Raw genomic sequence first — 18,678 nt, forward strand, 5'->3', positions numbered from 1 at the left:
CAGATGGAGAGGCTGAGTTTGTGAAGAGCTGCATTAACTGTGAATGGAGTAGCTCTGAGAAACACTTGTACACATTTTCACAACAGCACTATGCTATATTATGATTTAAAATATCATGCAGCCTTTGAAAACAGTCTAATAACGCGGTTCATGGATTCTCATTTGTGGAATGTGCTTCGGGTATTTTGACGGTTAATCGACACAGACAAAGAGGATTTTTTTTTAAATCAAGACAGCCCTAATATTCATTAAAAAATTAAACATCATCCGAAATAGATTAAAAACAATTGGGGGATTTACGGACTGTTTTTGCTCTTAATCTAAATATGTGACCAAAAACCATTTCACATTGCAAACAGTAAATCTCCCACTGTTATGGCTAGTTTGGCATCAGTGACAGAAACAAACCTGTGAAGTCACTGCTCTGACAATGAGAATAAACAGAAAAACATGTATGCAGGCGTGCATTAACAACACATAGGGCCCTGGGACAAACTCATGGTCATCTTGGTGCCACAACATTTTCTACCATAGAAATTAGTATTTTAAAAAAAATTATATCTTTAACACATCTATACAAAATAAATTTGTTTTGGGCTACAACACATTAAAAGCATAAATGCAGATATGCGGTCAAAGCAAACAGTTTTATCATTAGAGGGTTCTTTCCCTTCCTTAGAAGAGGAGAATCATCGTAATAGTTCTTGCTGTTTTGGCATGCTTCTGTCACGAGCAACAATGCAGGTGACAATAGGATACAGAGATATAGTGGTTACGTTTAACCATAGTTCACATTAGTTGGTTGGATTCCCGGAGATGTTCTTTTAGCCGCTGGAGGTTGTTGGCATGGTCTAGGCCCTTCCTCTGTATAGATCAGCCCTCCATTTAGCTTGGTCTTGCGCTGCCTGGGTCCAGGAGTTAATTGGTATGCTGAAATCTATCGGATCCCTTTTTTTTTTTTTTTATACCTGTTTGGGTCTTCTAACAGTGGAGGCACCCTCTTTGAACACACAGTGCAGAATTGCATTGGGTATGCGAGTGACATGTCAAGCCTATCTGAGGCAAATTAATTTTTAATATTACTAATAAGCTTTCCTGTAGCTCAAACGGTAGAGTGGGTTCGATTCCCAGGGAAAGCAAGAACTGATAAGAATGTAAAATGTGTACCTTGAAATGCAATGTAAGTCGCTTTGGATAAAAGCACCTGCCAAATGCATAAAAATGTAATAATAAACTATGGTGAAGGGGGTGGATTGGAATCCACTGCTGCTTCAATGTATATGTAATGAGTGATTAATAATCAAGGATAAGCATTTCTACATAAATCATTTCTATATTCAATGAGTGATTCAAATATATGGTTTGCTGTGAGTGTTAACAAGCTGCTTTTAGGTACATTCTGATGTGACCCTCAACATGTGCGGTCTATATATCTGTTTCTAGCTGACGAGTTAAGGTTACAGGGGTCCAACTATACGTGACTTCACCTGATTTACAGAATTGTGTGTGAGTCTTGAGGCTGACTTCTGCTGATGAAACTGCAAACTATCTTCAGTAAAACTTTTCTTCAATTTATTATAATTCTGACTCCGGGTCTTCTTTCAAACATCTGGTCCTTGGGTCCTAAACTGTTACACCCTAACAATGGTATTTGTAATGAACTCTTAAACACTAAAAAACAACCTCTATAAAAGTGACTTGTTTGCCCTTATATTACCTAATATTTAATGTAGGCTAAGGATAATAATAGTAACATTAATAATGAATATCAGAATGTCATATTTCTAAAGCTAGAAGCCTAACTGCATGGTAATTTGTATAGTGGTGGTGCTATGTGTTTTGAAAAGCTTGTAATAACCGTTGTGTACAGTTTACCCCGACACATCAGTTTACGTGGAGCTATTCGATCTGGTTTCAGGTTCACCACAGAGCCTTTAAATGTTCACATATGTTGTGCTTGTGTCGAATTCAAATGAGTCAAGCGACTTGCATTGGTTATCTCTCAGATAGAGTGGCAAGACAAGTTTGTCAGCGCTGTGCAGGAGACGGTCCAGCTGCTCACACGCTGCAACTGCTGGATGCGCACGCAGTTTAATCAGGTAGCCGTTTCATCGCTTGGCTTTTGGTCTTTGTTTCCCAGGCGTGCCATAATAACAGCGCTTAATATGTGGGAGTGTGGTTTAGGGCTGTCATTTTTTATTCGATATTCGAATATGCATTCGAACGTGACGTGAAATATCTGCAATCGAACTATAAATAAACTATTCAGTTTTTAAAGTGCCATGTGTAGAGCATTTTTTACAATCTATGATTAGACAGTTTGTTTTTTATTTTATTGTTAGCCATCTCATCTAGTAGTGGGCGCTCTAAACGTATTGTAGAGTAGGCCCATGACCAAATCAAGCGAGTAATAGCCAAAAGCCACCCTGTTTTGAAAATGGAAGATAACGCACAGAACGGCCAGCATGAGCGGACAATTCTACCCCAACTCATCTAAAAAGTAGTGTCTGGAAATATTTTGGGTTCTACACCGTAGATGGTAAAGTACCGTATTTTCCGGATTTATATCAAAATTAATTCACACTGACTGACATGAACCAAGCGATACATTACCGTCTACAGCCGCGAGAGTAGGCTACATGCGACTCCTGTAGCCCACCCCTGAAAAAATTAACTGAAAACAACTGAAAAACTGTTTACTGAAACATTAACCTAAAGACAACTGAGAAAGCCTGAACACAAACAAAATGCCCCCAAAAAGAAAATAAATCTCCATGTTTTAGGTGCTGATGCGGTGGTGATGCGTTCATGTAACATGTGAGGGTGGCGCTGCCAATAAAGCACCTAAAAGCTGTTACAAAGAACCGGCAAAAGTAATGACTATGAATGTCAAATATAGCAAGGAAACATTTTAATTTTTTACTAATAAACAAGTGTTTTCTGTGTCAGTGTCGGCTGCAAAGATGAAGTTGACGACGCTGACTCGTGATCTTCGCAGTAGTGAACGCGGCAGAGAGAAATGCACATTTCATACGGATTACATAAGCAGAGAACAGTCTGTTTTCTTTCGTTTTGAATTGTTCTGTTTAAAAGTAGACATTTCAAGCTTTCTATATATGTCTAAGGTCTGTGAGGCAAGTAGGCTACCTCATATGCTGAGTTTCAGGTCATTTATGAGACAAGCTCCAGGTTCACGCGCCGGCACCTCCGTGTCGTGATTATCTATTTTCTATTATATTTACTAGGGGTGTCAAAATGTATCGTTTCTACGATGCATCGCGATGCAGGCGAGGACGATTCGGTATCGGTTCAGTAATAGACCATAACCGATTATTATGTACTGACGCTTTTCTGACGTCATTTGTCGTGTACGTGCTTTGTCGCAGTAGCATACAATGGCAGAGGGAGGTGAGACACGAGTGCGAGTAATTAAAAATGCTCCAACTACTTTTAAAGCCTACATCTGGGCACATTTCGGCTTTTATGAACAACCTGGTAAGCACGACCTGCAGAAGACACGCGCTGTGTGCGATCATGTCACGCACAAATAGAATATGCAGGAGGTAATACCACTAACTTGATAAACCACGTTAGCCGTTTTCACTCCGAGCTGTTAACGCCTGGCAGAGTCTGACTGCTTTAGAGTAAGCGGATGAGCTCCAACATCTCCCGAATCCGTAGCCAAAAATAAATCATCCACCCTGACCCGCCCCAATAACTTTCTCTGATTTAAGTATCCGCACCCGATGGTCAAATTACAATTATTCTGTGTTGTTATGCGTGATTATAAATGGATGATCGTCACCTTCAACAGCGGATTCGGCAACGGTTGATGCCCGCATCTTTAATGGTAACATAATACACTGATTAATGAGCGCTGCTTTTAAATGAACATTTCTTAAAAACAAAATTTATTTGACAGATTTTCCTTTTCTTAATGGCATAAACAAGCTTTACTCCCTTGAAACTTAAACTAGAATGTCACTGTTTGAACAGGCGAGCACACACACGTGCGCACACATTAGGCAACTTTTGAAGAAAAATTTAAAATTGAGGATGCAGTGCATCGCGATGCATTGTGATATCGAATTGAACTGAATCGATGACATGATAATTGTAATCGAACCGAACCGTGAGAACAGTGTTGGTTCACACCCCTAATATTTACTTATTTATTAAATCCAGGTAATTGGTTGATGAAACATTGATTAAAATCAAGATATAATTAATACAAAATTAAATTAAATTTAAAGACAGGCTTTGTGCTTTCTGTTTGAGGTCTCTGTGTAAGTTTTAAAGCAGTCTTTTAGTGCCACTTTCAGAGCGCTCACGTCCGTAATGGAGAACTGTCCCTTCCGTAACACTTTTTTTTTTTTTTTTTTTGTGAAATAAATTGACTGATGCAACTCCGGAAAATACGGTAACCGTTAAAGATAAGGTAGTTTGCCGAATTTGCACAAAAAAAAAAGACATCCAAACTTTGCGCTCACCTGTCAAGTTACCATCCAAATGAGGCAGCAGAGTCAGAGACACAGCACACGGACAGGCGTCCAACATCGTATGACTGCATAGCCTACTTTCCTGCACAACCGGTCGGCACCTTTTTTTCCATGTAATGTTAGCCTAATTTTGTGATTGGCTATGCATAGTGCATATTGGCACTTCATATAGATTAAGTTGATAACCTGCTGTTTCAAACATTAAGTCAAATATTTTTTTTCAGACAGGCTATGGCTTGAGTCCTGTTTATGACTATCAGACTGTTAATAAATTTGTGATTGAATCTCTGTTACGGTGTTTTTTTGTTTGTTTTTTTTCCGGGGGGGGGGGGGGGGGTGTAGTGGGGCTCGTAGATATTCGAATACATTGTTTGATATTTGATACCCGTTCGAATTCGAACACAGCCCTAGTGTGGTTTATGGCAATCGGCCCAACGGGAAAAGTTCAGGTGCTCCCAGTGGCCATGTCAATCTACTCCACAGCCAATTACAGGCCCCCTGCTTACTCAGGTCCTGAGGCTTCATCCCTGCCTAGCCCGATAGTTAATGTGGCCCTGCATGTGTGGTGCATTTATCCTTTCTGGAGTAAATAAATAAATATAAATAAAAAGTTATCAGGTTGACTTGACAAAACATGCTTTATATAGCTGCCTGCTCTCAGCAATGAAAGGGAAAAAAATAGTCACATCAGCTTACAATGGATTAGAGTTTAGATCGGGCCCAACAAATCAAGCCCGACCCTACCCAAGCCCGAGCACGTTGTGTCCGAGCCCGGCCCGGCCCAACACGTTCACTGTAATTATGAGCCCAAACCCGATTTAAACCCGACCATTTTTAATATGTGGGCAGTTATAACCAGGGGTGGCGACAGAATTTTTTTTAACACAGGTGCTGCTATAGATCATTTAGGCTACAGGCAGGAGCTGCGCAGTTATATATATATATTATATAACAAGAACAAGCACAACATTCAGCATTCAATCAACTATTCTTAAAGATGAATTATTATTAATAATGTTACTTCAACATTGTTATTTCAACATAATATGTGTGTGAGCAACAAGCAAGATGTGCATTTGTAAATTCGGTGACAGCGTGTGTTACGAGATTCAAATGGTGTCCGCGGCGCGCCGGCGCCTCCATGTCATGATTATATTGTCTGCTATATTGCTTTTTATGTATTAAATCCAGGCAATTGGTTGATGAAAAATGTATTAAAATTAAGATACAATTTATACTAAACGAAATTCACTTTAAAGAAAAGCTTTCTTCAAAACAAAACTTAAACTTGAAACTAAATGTGCTTATTTAATGGCTAAAACACGTAGGCTACTACAGACTCTCTTTTTGTACAAATTGCAGCACATTAATTTAATTCTGAATTTTGCACATGTAAGTTGAAAGGCATTTGTTTGTGCATAGTAAAACATATCTGTAACATTTATCAAGTTCATAATTGTGCTTGCATTTATTAATTATTACCTTAATGAATAATGCGACAAGGAAGAAGCATGTAAACTGCGTTGTTTGTTTATTCAGAAATAATTGAATGGATCGGAAAAGTAACAAAAGAGGACATTGAGGGCTGAGGCTGACTACTATCATAATTTCTGTCATGGCAAGACTGCTTCATGTGTCTGTTCATCGTCGAAGTCACCTTTTTGCTGTCATAGGCGAGCAGCGTGCCGCATTTAATGCACGAGACAAAGCCAACACATATGTTGTCACTCCCCACGACTAGTTGAAAATGTTTGCATACCTCCGATTTTCCTCCAAACTTGCTCAAAGTTAATTCTCCTTTGTTTGTTTTATTTTTTTGCTTCTTCAAGCTCCATGTTGCACTTAAGCTACAGAATAGTACAGCACGCACAGCAGGTGTGATGCGTCACGCGTGCAAGACTGCGAGTGCGAGTGGACGAGACCTGCGCATGACACGTGACATGCTTTATCAAGGGCCCGATCTGGCCCGAGGACAGTGGCGGGAAATATCGGCCCGACCCAGCCCACGGGGCCGAGTCTGGGCTCAGGCTCGGGCAGAGAATCTAAGCTTTACAATGGATTCATTATACTGTGAAAGTGCAATATTAGCTACTTCACCCACAAATTGACTGGTGCCTTTTTCATACGAAAAAAAAAAAAGTTGAATTTGAAAGAGACACTGGGATGTAAAAAAAATATATATCTTGTTGAATGGTTATGTAATTTTATTCTAACTTGTTCTAATTACCACTATCTGAAGAAGCCCCTCACAGATAAATTATTTCTTCTCTTTATACGATTCTAGCGGTTATTAGGCCAACAAGAACATCCTGATTTAGCCAGCTGCACTGGAGCTAATTGAGGCAGCTAAATTTAGAGTCAAATTTAAAGACATTGCTGATCCTCACTTAGATAATAACAGAGTAGATGTGTTTAATAGAGTTGTGCTGAAACAAAGTCAGACCTCTCAAAAAAAAAATACACGTGTAAGGCAGCCTATATCTTATAGCATGAGGGAATTTAACACATGACATATTTCCTGACTGATTTTGGATGTTGGACTGATTGTGAATGTTTTGGATCACACACACTGTACTTTTGTGGAAGACAGTTTCCACCTTAAAATTAAAAATGGCAAAAAGATAGTTTAAAATAAGAAATGAAGCATCATTATAAATCATATATAAAGTCACATTTACATCATATAGTCATTTTGTAATATAAATGTTTTTTACATTTGCGGCAGAAGCCGGCTTATTATGCACACAATGAATATATAAACTATTGTTCAAGAGTTTGGGGTTGGAAAGATTTATTCATGTTTTTGAAAGAAGACTCTTATGCTCACCAAGGTTGCATTGAATATAAAAAATATATATATATAAAAAAAAAAAACCTGTAATAATGTCAAATATTATTTACTAAATATGAATTATTATAATATAAATAACTTATTTTAATATATTTTTTTAAAAGTAATTTATTCCTGTAATGGCAAAACTGAATTTTCAGCAGCCATTACAGTCTTCGGTAATGGTTCATTATAATATGTTGATTATTTGAAAACACTTTTTTTTTTTTTTTGGAAAACTTGATACATTTTTTTTTTTAGGTTTCTTTGATGAACGGTTCAAAAGAACAGCATTCATTTCATATAGAAATCTTTACTAACATTACAAATGTCTTTACTGTCACTTATGATCAATTTAATGCATCTTTGCTCAATAAAAATATTAATTTCTTTCAAAACAAAATATTATTGACGCAAGCTTTTGAAATGTACACACACACACACAGACAATATTCAGAAAGATCACAGAAAAATGCTGAAACATAAAACTTGGTAGACCACCATTTATAGCATTAATGTAGATGAGGTGTAATTCTAAATGGTAAGTCAATGTATTTTTTTCTATCCTAATTTTAGAGGAAATTTTACATTAATTCTGTAGTATGTATTTTGACCACCCACATAGGTCTTGTTTTATGTCAGGTTAGAGGAAGAAAAATCAACTAGCTTCCAAGCAATACATATAGTTGTGACTGATTCCTGTGCTGATCTATGCACATTAATAGTTAGTTACAGCAAGAACAATTCACCTGTGATTAGAGGTCGACTGATTCATTGGTTTTGCCGATATATCAGTACCGATAGTTGATTGGTGGAACTATCGATATCGGCAAAAATCCACACCGATAGTTTTTCCGGGTTATGTCCGTTTCTGGAGCGGCTGAGAAGGGAGCGCAGTCATTACACAGTACGACAGCGCTGAAGAGACTGATGGCATTATACAGAACGAGAGTGGCCACTAGAGGCCAAATAAACTATCACTGGCTGAGTTGTTGACGTTAACACATGAGGCACAGAGAGAACAAGCTTCACGGAGATCGCTGACACTTCAGATGCGCATTTAAAACACAGACAGGGAAGCGGAATGAATACAGAACACTAAACTACATAGGCTATTGCCATATCATTATAAAGTAATTAATTTGTTGACTAGATACTGCATTAGCCGTCGAGTCTGAGAGGAATAACATTAGTATGGCTACCTCAAGCGGTTAAAACAATGTGACAAAAACACGCAAACCTGACCCAAATGTTTTATGTCGCAATTGTTACCATCTATTTGCATTCGTTTATATCCAGCTGGTCACTTTTATGCATTCATTAGCCAGCAAATTTCATATTTAAAGCTAGAGATGTGATTGCTTTCTCAACATTGATATGTTCATGTAGCCGACAGAAACATAAGCAAATCAGAAACGCATTCGATTTCAGTTCTTTCTTCTTTAATAACATATTGTTATTTAGATTAGATATTTATCAAGTGTTCTAAAATAGAAGCAAATAAAGTGAGAGACTATACATGTAATATAGGCCTAGGCCTACATTTATGTAATTTTAATGCTCTGGCCTTTGCAGATATTTAAATGGCCATCTTCTTTAAGCATGACTCTTTGGATTTACAGTGAGGAAAATAAGTATTTGAACACCCTGCTATTTTGCAAGTTCTCCCACTTGGAAATCATGGAGGGGTCTGAAATTGTCATCGTAGGTGCATGTCCACTGTGAGAGACATAATCTAAAAAAAAAAAATCCAGAAATCACAATATATGATTTTTTTTACTATTTATTTGTATGATACAGCTGCAAATAAGTATTTGAACACCTGTCTATCAGCTAGAATTCTGACCCTCAAAGACCTGTTAGTCTGCCTTTAAAATGTCCACCTCCACTCCATTTATTATCCTAAATTAGATGCACCTGTTTGAGGTCGTTAGCTGCATAAAGACACCTGTCCACCCCATACAATCAGTAAGAATCCAACTACTAACATGGCCAAGACCAAAGAGCTGTCCAAAGACACTAGAGACAAAATTGTACACCTCTACAAGGCTGGAAAGGGCTACGGGGAAATTGCCAAGCAGCTTGGTAAAAAAAGGTCCACTGTTGGAGCAATCATTAGAAAATGGAAGAAGCTAAACATGACTGTCAATCTCCCTCGGACTGGGGCTCCATGCAAGATCTCACCTGTCTTAAGTTTGCCAATGACCATTTGGATGATCCAGAGGAGTCATGGGAGAAAGTCATGTGGTCAGATGAGACCAAAATAGAACTTTTTGGTCATAATTCCACTAAATGTGTTTGGAGGAAGAAGAATGATGAACACCATCCCTACTGTGAAGCATGGGGGTGGTAGCATCATGCTTTGGGGGTGTTTTTATGCACATGGGACAGGGCGACTGCACTGTATTAAGGAGAGGATGACTGGGGCCATGTATTGCGAGATTTTGGGGAACAACCTCCTTCCCTCAGTTAGAGCATTGAAGATGGGTCGAGGCTGGGTCTTCCAACATGACAATGACCCAAAGCACACAGCCAGGATAACCAAGGAGTGGCTCTGTAAGAAGCATATCAAGGTTCTGGCGTGGCCTAGCCAGTCTCCAGACCTAAACCCAATAGAGAATCTTTGGAGGGAGCTCAAACTCCGTGTTTCTCAGCGACAGCCCAGAAACCTGACTGATCTAGATAAGATCTGTGTGGAGGAGTGGGCCAAAATCCCTCCTGCAGTGTGTGCAAACCTGGTGAAAAACTACAGGAAACGTTTGACCTCTGTAATTGCAAACAAAGGCTACTGTACCAAATATTAACATTGATTTTCTCAGGTGTTCAAATACTTATTTGCAGCTGTATCATACAAATAAATAGTTTAAAAAAATCATACATTGTGATTTCTGGATTTTTTTTTTTTAGATTATGTCTCTCACAGTGGACATGTACCTACGATGACAATTTCAGACCCCTCCATGATTTCTAAGTGGGAGAACTTGCAAAATAGCAGGGTGTTCAAATACTTATTTTCCTCACTGTATATGAAATGGTAGCACTTTACAATAAGATTTCAATTTTGTTAATTTCAACATTTACTAATACATTTTAAATTGAGTTTTAATTTTTATTTAATCTGTTATTACCTTAGTTAATGTTCAATGAACTAACATGATCAAGTTACAATTGCACTGCTCAAATATTAATACATGCAGTAAAAACGTATATTGCATAATGCATATAGTTCATGAAAGCTAGCTCATACATCCTTGTTAACAAATGGGACTTGTAAAGTGTTACCTATGAAATTTACATAGGCTATGTTTCTAGGTTATAGCTAAAGAAACACATTTGACCTGTAATTTTTTAATGTTTGAATTATTTTCTGTAGAGTTTGTTCTGTAGAACTTATTTTAATATATTCATATTTATATATTTAATTTCATTTAGCACATTTCACACCCACCCTCCACTAAAAACGACATTATTTTTGTCCAGTTTAACGCGTTAAAATATTTAACGCAATAGTGATACATTTCATACATTTATTTTATACTATTGTACTATTGAGACAATAACAAGTTTGCAGAAATGCAAAGGTGTCACTATTTAATTTTATAAAAAAAATAGTATTTTAATTTGAAAACTGTGCATTTAGTTGTTGTTGCTATTGAGCTATTTGCTATTTGAATTGAGAAATACACATTTCAGCATTATCACTAATCTGTGTGTGCATTTTACTTGAGAACCAAGCAAGGTGACTCATGAAACCATTTGTTTAATTATATCGCAATCGCAATATTGACCTCAATAATCGCAATATGACATTTTCCCCAAATCGTGCAGCCCTAGAGGAAACACATAAGCCAAGGGGACAGTAAGAGAGAGAGACAACAAAAAGAAATCAAATAGCATAGCGCACCACAGAGATTACACCCAATGGGAGAGACAGGCCACAGACCTCGCTTACTGCTTAAAAGACGCCAGATAACTTTTGTTTGCTTTAGGCATTGCATACCTATTGTCAGTAGTGGATATATAGAAAAAAGGGATCTTTAATTTACTTATACCAAATGCTTGGATTTAACATTAAGAAGATGTTTTCCTGGAGCACAACAATATTTATATCACTTCTATCACACCTGTACTTGTGATATTCTCAGTCTTTGGTAATACACATGAAAAGGTATGGAACAGCATTGAGCACATAAAGGAACCTACCGGTGCCTTGAGGACTCTAAAATGAAATCCAATTCTGGAAGGGCTGTTCCTGTCAATGATTGTCTTTCTACATTATTAATGTCCCTTTTAATACAGCTGATGTTAATTTGTTCAGTTCAAATGTCTGGATTTTCTCTTCCTCCCCCAATCTATCGCTCTCTGTCTCCCATACACTCACTCTCTCTCTGTCGTTGGCTCTTTCGTTCTTTCAGTCTTTGATGTTTCAGGGGTGAGGATTAAAAGCTCATCGCAAAGAAAAAAAAAATTGTGCCTCAGCATAATTTCTAAAACCATGACCTGAGCGCTAAAGCCTCTGTAGATGTTTCGACTCTACAGTTCAGATCCAATAAAATGAGCTCCAGGGCAATTTCAATGGAAACATATTTTTTTCTATATAAAATCTAATGCCAACGTTTTTTGCACCTTATTAGTTCAGGAAAAATGTCTAAGTTTCTTTTGAATGACAAAGGATTGAGTAGACTATATGTGCATACTTCAAATATGAATTTAGTAAATGAACCATGCAAATGAATGAAAGTTTGAGTCATTTGTAATTGTTCTGTAATGCAGATGGAGAGGATGATGGGTGATAAACAGGATGTTTATTGAAAAACAAGTGGTGAAAATGATGGAAATTACGGTGGGTGACGAGGCAGATAAACACAGGAGGGAATGGAGACACTGTGCAAGGACGAGACGCTGGAGATCCACAATGTGAAAACAAGACCGGACTATGAGCTGGGGTGAGGTGTCTATAGAGGCAGTGATGAGGGTGATGATGAGGTGCAGGTGTGAGTGATTGGGAATGACGTGCAGGTGGGAACCAAGGAGAGTGATGGGAGATGTAGTGCAGATCTGTGACACTAATATGTTTCAGTTTATTGATTGCCATTGGAGTGTACTTGAGACATGCCCTTATGTTCACAGTTTATATTTAATTTCAAAAGCTTGCTGGTATGCACCAATATGAAAATTTTGGCTCATACAGATAACCGATAATTCTTTATATTCGAAAGCCGATAACCGACATATTGGCCAATAAATCTAAATCCAAATTTTTATATAATTTTTGAGAGCCTGATTACAAAAACAAAAGTCTCATCAGTAAAAGCCATGTCCCAGGCACACAATTATAATGTTCTCATTATAATTTTATGTAGCTTATGTGACAGATTTGCGCTGCACATGTTGCACTGAATTGTATTTTACTTTTTTTGGTACTATACGGTTATCCGGACCACATGTGATGACCTACCCCAACCCCGCCCCTAAACCTACCCGTCACTGGGGTTACGACCAACCAAGAGCGGTTGTGGTCACGTGTGGTCAGGTGTGGTCCGGATAACCGTATAGTACCCTTTTTTTGCATATTTCATATTTCAAACAATTTAAAACCATCATGGCAAACAGTGCACATCTAAAGTGTCTCAGCTGAAGGAAATAATCCATTATTTACTGCCTTTAATATATCGGCCAAATTATTTTTTGGGCCTATAACAATAACATTAAACATTAACATATCGGCCGATACCGATATGGTGGCCGATATATCGTGCATCCCTACATGCTGGTACTCCTTACTGCATCTCTGAAAATCATGATACAATGTTTTTTTATATAGAGATCAAATATACTTTTTTCCTTTTTCTGCCACTATAAAAATGCAGCATCATAAAAAAAGTGTAGCGTCTGGACCAATCAGACACACACAAATTATGCATTATATTTAATCAATAATCCAGCAAATTCACTCTCCCAACAAAGGCCTGTGAAACTTTCCCCAAAACTAACATCACCAGTGAAGCTAAAACACTGGCAGAACGCGGTGTCCTGTTACAGGACACATTGAGACTGATAAGAGTTTTACGACCCCAAAAGAAAATTCCAGAGAGCTGTGACTCTCACTTAATTCTCGCTGAGGAGGAGAAATAAACCCTGTTGATCCTATATATTCTATATATAACCACTTGAGAAATGTGTAAACATGTATCTAATTTTCCAACCTCATGATTTTCCTTTTATGTGGTTAGGCTTTTGTATTCTTGTAAACTCTATTGGGTTAATGTTTCGGATTTTGCATACTATGGTTAACCAAAATCATATGTGGCATATTTGGTCTCTATAAACTCCAATCTTCATCCCCGATTTGTTAATTTACATTACATTGTGCTAACTTTGTGACGCATTAGTATTATAAGCATCTTAAAGATTCTTGTGTTAAACATCCAATCAAATTACATGTTCAAAGGCCTGCTTGAACAATGGGTCGTAAAGTAAAATCTCCCTCCAAAGGGAAATCTTCTCATTGGCTCACACACCTCCAGAGGGTGTGACATCTTCACGCTTTAAAAATCACTGACCACAAGATCAGCTCTTAGCTCTCTCTTACTCTTTTCTGGAATGCTGACGTTAAGATGATGCTGAACTAGAAGTTTTCTAAGGACCCACCAAGCTTGTGCCAGGCTGCGGCCTTGTCTTTCCATTCACCAAAGATACTCTGACTACCACTGGTACATCTCATCAAGACCACATCAGAAAAGATCAGCTGGAGCCTCAACAAATTGCATCAGGACAGTTTAATTCAAATGGGCGAGACATGCAAGTATCAAACTTAGTCTCATTATTTGATACATTAAGTATCCTTACCCCTTTTAAAGAAGGGCGTGTTAGAACTAAACTGATGGTTTGCTCAAGGCTGTTGATCTGCTGAATTTCAAACAATGCTATAACTTCTTGCTTTCCTGTATTCTGCTTCAGCTCTCTTTCCCTTGGTAAACTGTATGCATGTATGTGTGTGTATGTTAGAGTAGTTTAAGTGTTTAGACTAGTTAATAAAATCTTGTTCATGTCACACGTAAAGTTGTCCGTGTCTCAAGCTCATAACTGGAGTCACTAATTCATAGATTTTGTCTACTTGCTCTTAGTAGTACTGTAAATTAAGAAAGACATTTCCAATGCCCCAGTAATGTACATTTCTTAGAGTTAATAAACAATTAATCCTGAGTGTTCATGGGACAAACAGGTTAATTGATTGTAATATTAATTTACGACATTAAGTTAATTATATTAACTGATCCAAATATTCATAAATCAATTATAACCAGTTATTATTGATTATTAATATTTCATAGAGCCAATTTGCTACAAAAGGGTGATATTTGCTGGGCTGTAAATAAACACCAATTCTACACTTCTTCTGTATGTTCCCAAGCACTTTTCAAAGCCTCTTATAAAGACTCTAATAAAATGCTTAAGTCAGACATGTGGCTCTTTAAAAGTGGCGGTTAAATACTAATGTTTTCTCTAATAAACGTGGATACCTGAGCACGCATTCGATACACTTTGGAGTTTGTCTGAAGTGAGACAGCAAGAGAGACAAGAAAAACTCTCCTTCATAAATCTGGGTCTCCACACAAAATTACAGTTCCTACTGCATGTCTTTCCACATTAGGAGCATGACAGCATTTTTCATTTAATGCCTGTGGAGGTTTGCAAAATCTAAGCCAAAATCATCAAAAAGATTTTAGCTTTTTAGCAGCTTTTAGCAATTTACCCAGCTGTCTCAGATGCACTATGGACAGCCTTTTCCCACCGGATAATAAATTAGTAATGCACCGAAATTAATTTTTTACAAAAACACAAAAACCAAAGTATTCATTTAGCCGAAAATGGAAACCGAAAATAAAATGTCTGTAATGACATTTTGGGTAATTGAACTTTTCAGGGTGTGTTCACAGGTGATTAACCAGTAGTGGTAAAATTAACCAGCAATGAGCATGCCTCTCAATATTACAGCCGAACAAATGTTACACATTGCTACTCTACCATTTTTGGCGATGAAGTGCATTCACTGATGCGTTTTGACTGTGTCAGAGTTCACACAGAGTAAACAGGCTGACTGACCCAGCAGCCCAAATTTTCTTTTTTCTTTTTTTTTGCCGTTTCGCTCAATTTCGGTTGCTGAATTTTCTGTGCTTTACTAAGTGAAATTGTACTGGTTAAATAGCTAGATCGTTCAGTCCTCATGGGACAATCTAACTGAATTACATGCTCACACAAAACAAAACCAGAATGAATATTTTACACTGACCAGCAAACTATCTTCTTGTCGTACTCCATGCCTGTCTGGGCAAATACATTATGTTCCCGTCCGGGCCAGTTCAGGTTACAGCTCTGTTGACGAGTGGCCATATAACTCACAGTTCAGTGACCACAGGGAAACACTGTGCAATACAGCTAAGCTGCTATTCCTCACAACACAGATCAGAGGACATGCACACAGAGCCTTCTATGAGCAATCACAGAAAATGTCCAGAAAGCAGGCTAACAGTGTGGGAGCTGTATTTACTAGTTCAGTGGTTCCCAAACCTGTCCTGGAGTACCCTGTATCAAACACACCTGATTCAACTCATCAGCTCATTATCACATGGGTTAATGAGCTAATGAGTTGAATCAGGTGTGTTTGATTAGGGAGACAAAGAAAACGTGCAGTGTTGGGGGTACTCCAGGACCGGTTTGGGAACCACTGCACTAGTTGTTACTACTGTCAGTGTCCTTGAACAAGGCACTTAACCTCTGGTGGCTCCAGAGGGATTGTCCCTATGATAAGTACACTTTAGATAAAAGCATCTAAAATTACTAACATCAAACAAACAAAAAGGCAGAGAGAGATTTCTATATACAAGCAGACAGGATGTAGACAGAAACCTGGTCTCACCTCGTAATGCGCCACTCGCTGAGACTCTGAGATGAGCTGAGCGCTGCACACTTTGCAGTAACTGTCTGTGAAAAGGCCTTGATCCACCTCTGTTGACTTCATCTAGACAAAAAAAAAATATTTTAATATTGTTATATATAAGCACTTCATTATACACATTACATACACTTTCATCACTAGGCACAAATGAATTTGAATATGATAGAAGTTTAATTGAAACTACTGCACAGCTATTATAGACGTACTTTAGGGAAAAACAGTGCACTGTCATGAAAATGTGTCACATGAAATATTCATGAAGGCATGTTGTTTCCGTCACTTTAATTATTTCAGCATGCGTCACATATTAAAACACAGAGCAAGCACAAGGTCATGACATGTCTCTATTGGAGCTGCTTTTCACTCCCAGAACGGATTTTAAACAGACAGGAGCGGTTTAAGAGCAACAGATAAAAACCTTCATATGATTTTCATGTGACGAAATATGCATTTTTCAAATGGCAATCCAATGCAAAGCACCAACAAATAAAATACATTTCACAAAGTTAACTTTAAACCTCAATACCATGTGCTTTGCAGAAGATAAGTGAACAAGTCAAGGGCTTAAAATTCCCATATTAGTTGCTGCCAGATACAGGTAGAGGAGAAAAAGTAATAAAGAGCTAAAGAAACTAAGAAACCTTCTTCACTAAACAGCACAGATTTTTTTGATTCCAGGTTATACATTAGGCAAATGCTAGAAAGAAAAACTTTACTGATTTTGTACATTACCAATTTTTGTACAATTTATTTGTGCGTGTCCTGGATAATGAATGAACTGATCACTCTGTAGTTATGCTTTGCCTCGTGGACGAATTAGAATGTCTTTATTACAACCAATTACTAACAGCTGCACTGGAGACAAGGCTTTAAAAAGCCACTAGCTGTGTCCCAATGTGAAGGCTGCATCCTCCGAAGGCCGCGGACTTCAAACGATGCAGCCTATGCGTCCTCCGAAGGACGCACCGTGTAGCCTCCGTAGGATTTCCTAATTGTGCAGCCAGGTGTTTCCGATTACCACTCCAGGCGCCAAGCAACGGTGCGAGAGTATGCTGCCATCCTGATAATTCAATTGATATAATTGAGTAAACAGCTATGGAGCCAGAATTGGCTATTGTCATTTTTTTGTTTTATATTTTACTGGAGGACATGGTAAGGATGTTTCAGGTCATGTACTTTCGGCTTAGTCGAAGATTCAAATGTTCATTTATATCTTACCTTGATGCGATTTTGTAGGCTATTGTATTCTTTTTATTATGCACATAAATGGACCATGGTAAATATATTTATACAGGTTTTCAATCCTATTTGAATATAAAACCTAGTTGAATATAAAAAGTCCAGTGCGAATATTACTCCCGCTCTTCATCGGCAGCTGTCAGTCACTGTTGCTAGGCGACAAGAACAATCCTCCGTAGGCTAGACCGGACGCAGCTGTAGTTAGCAACAATTTGTTAATATTGTGACAATAGGCCTACATTTTGTTACTTTAATTTTCAAAATAACCAGTAGTGGTATGCAAGAAACTACTTCGTTAATACTCAAATTAATTTTCCCACACGGGACAGCAACACTACAAAATTATGTTATTTTACAATATGATGCATTGTTTTACATTAAACTACACAAAAGTATATAGTTTAAATGTAGCAACCTTGAAAATATTCATAAGTAAAATGCAACATATGCAGTAGGCTAATATAAAAGCAGAACCATCATAAAAACCCTGACAAGGTTTTTTTCCGGCAGAATTCCTTTACTTTTACTCTTGATGCCTTAAGTACATTAGAGTATGCAAGATAATTTTGCTTAGCTAAGGTTTGAAATATATGACTAGTAGTTTTTCACCAATGCGGTATTAGTGGTTATTAAAAGTACTTTAGTGTAATAAAGTATCTCAATATTTATTCCATGAGTCAGCCCTGCAAACCTGTTGGTAGACAACTTAGTGGATAGTGAAAATATGCACTCAAACACTCTGGAGACCATCCCAGATGATGTCCCACCAGCAGAGGCCTTACCAGGGTCTCTATAGTGGAGCCCATCCCGGTCCAGCAGCACACCAGGGTCTCCCACTCAGCTGAATAAAAGTCTACATCATTTTTTCTTATTTTATGTACTGTAAATATGTTGATTTTGAGATGTTTAACGTATGTTGTAAATAGTTGGGGGAAAAAGGTATAGAAGAATTTGTTTCATGTAGAAATTATGACTGTCATTACAAAAATAAACCATGTCCAGAGCAATGAATTCTCTTTTATTTACACATTTAAAGTTGCATAAAAATAAATAAATGTACAGAATTTTTTGTTTCCTTTTAAAAAATATAAGTGGAAAAAAGTTAAAGAATAATACACTGCTCAAAAAAATTAAAGAAACACTTTGAAAAC

At 37.6% G+C, this 18,678-nt stretch overlaps 1 protein-coding gene across 2 annotated transcripts in view; it reads right to left on the reverse strand.

The window, feature by feature from the left end:
- The window catches only part of zmat4a (zinc finger, matrin-type 4a), a 115,010-nt gene that overhangs the window by 71,613 nt on the left and 24,719 nt on the right, over positions 1–18,678 (reverse strand). For both annotated transcript variants that reach the window (XM_079870895.1, XM_079870894.1), the window contains exon 2: positions 16,250–16,351. In XM_079870895.1, coding sequence (XP_079727021.1) covers positions 16,250–16,351 — 102 coding nt within the window. The remainder of the gene's footprint in view (positions 1–16,249; positions 16,352–18,678) is intronic.

Source organism: Squalius cephalus, assembly GCF_949319135.1.
Source record: "Squalius cephalus genome assembly, chromosome: 5".
In the NCBI taxonomy this organism is placed as follows: Eukaryota; Metazoa; Chordata; class Actinopteri; order Cypriniformes; family Leuciscidae; genus Squalius; species Squalius cephalus.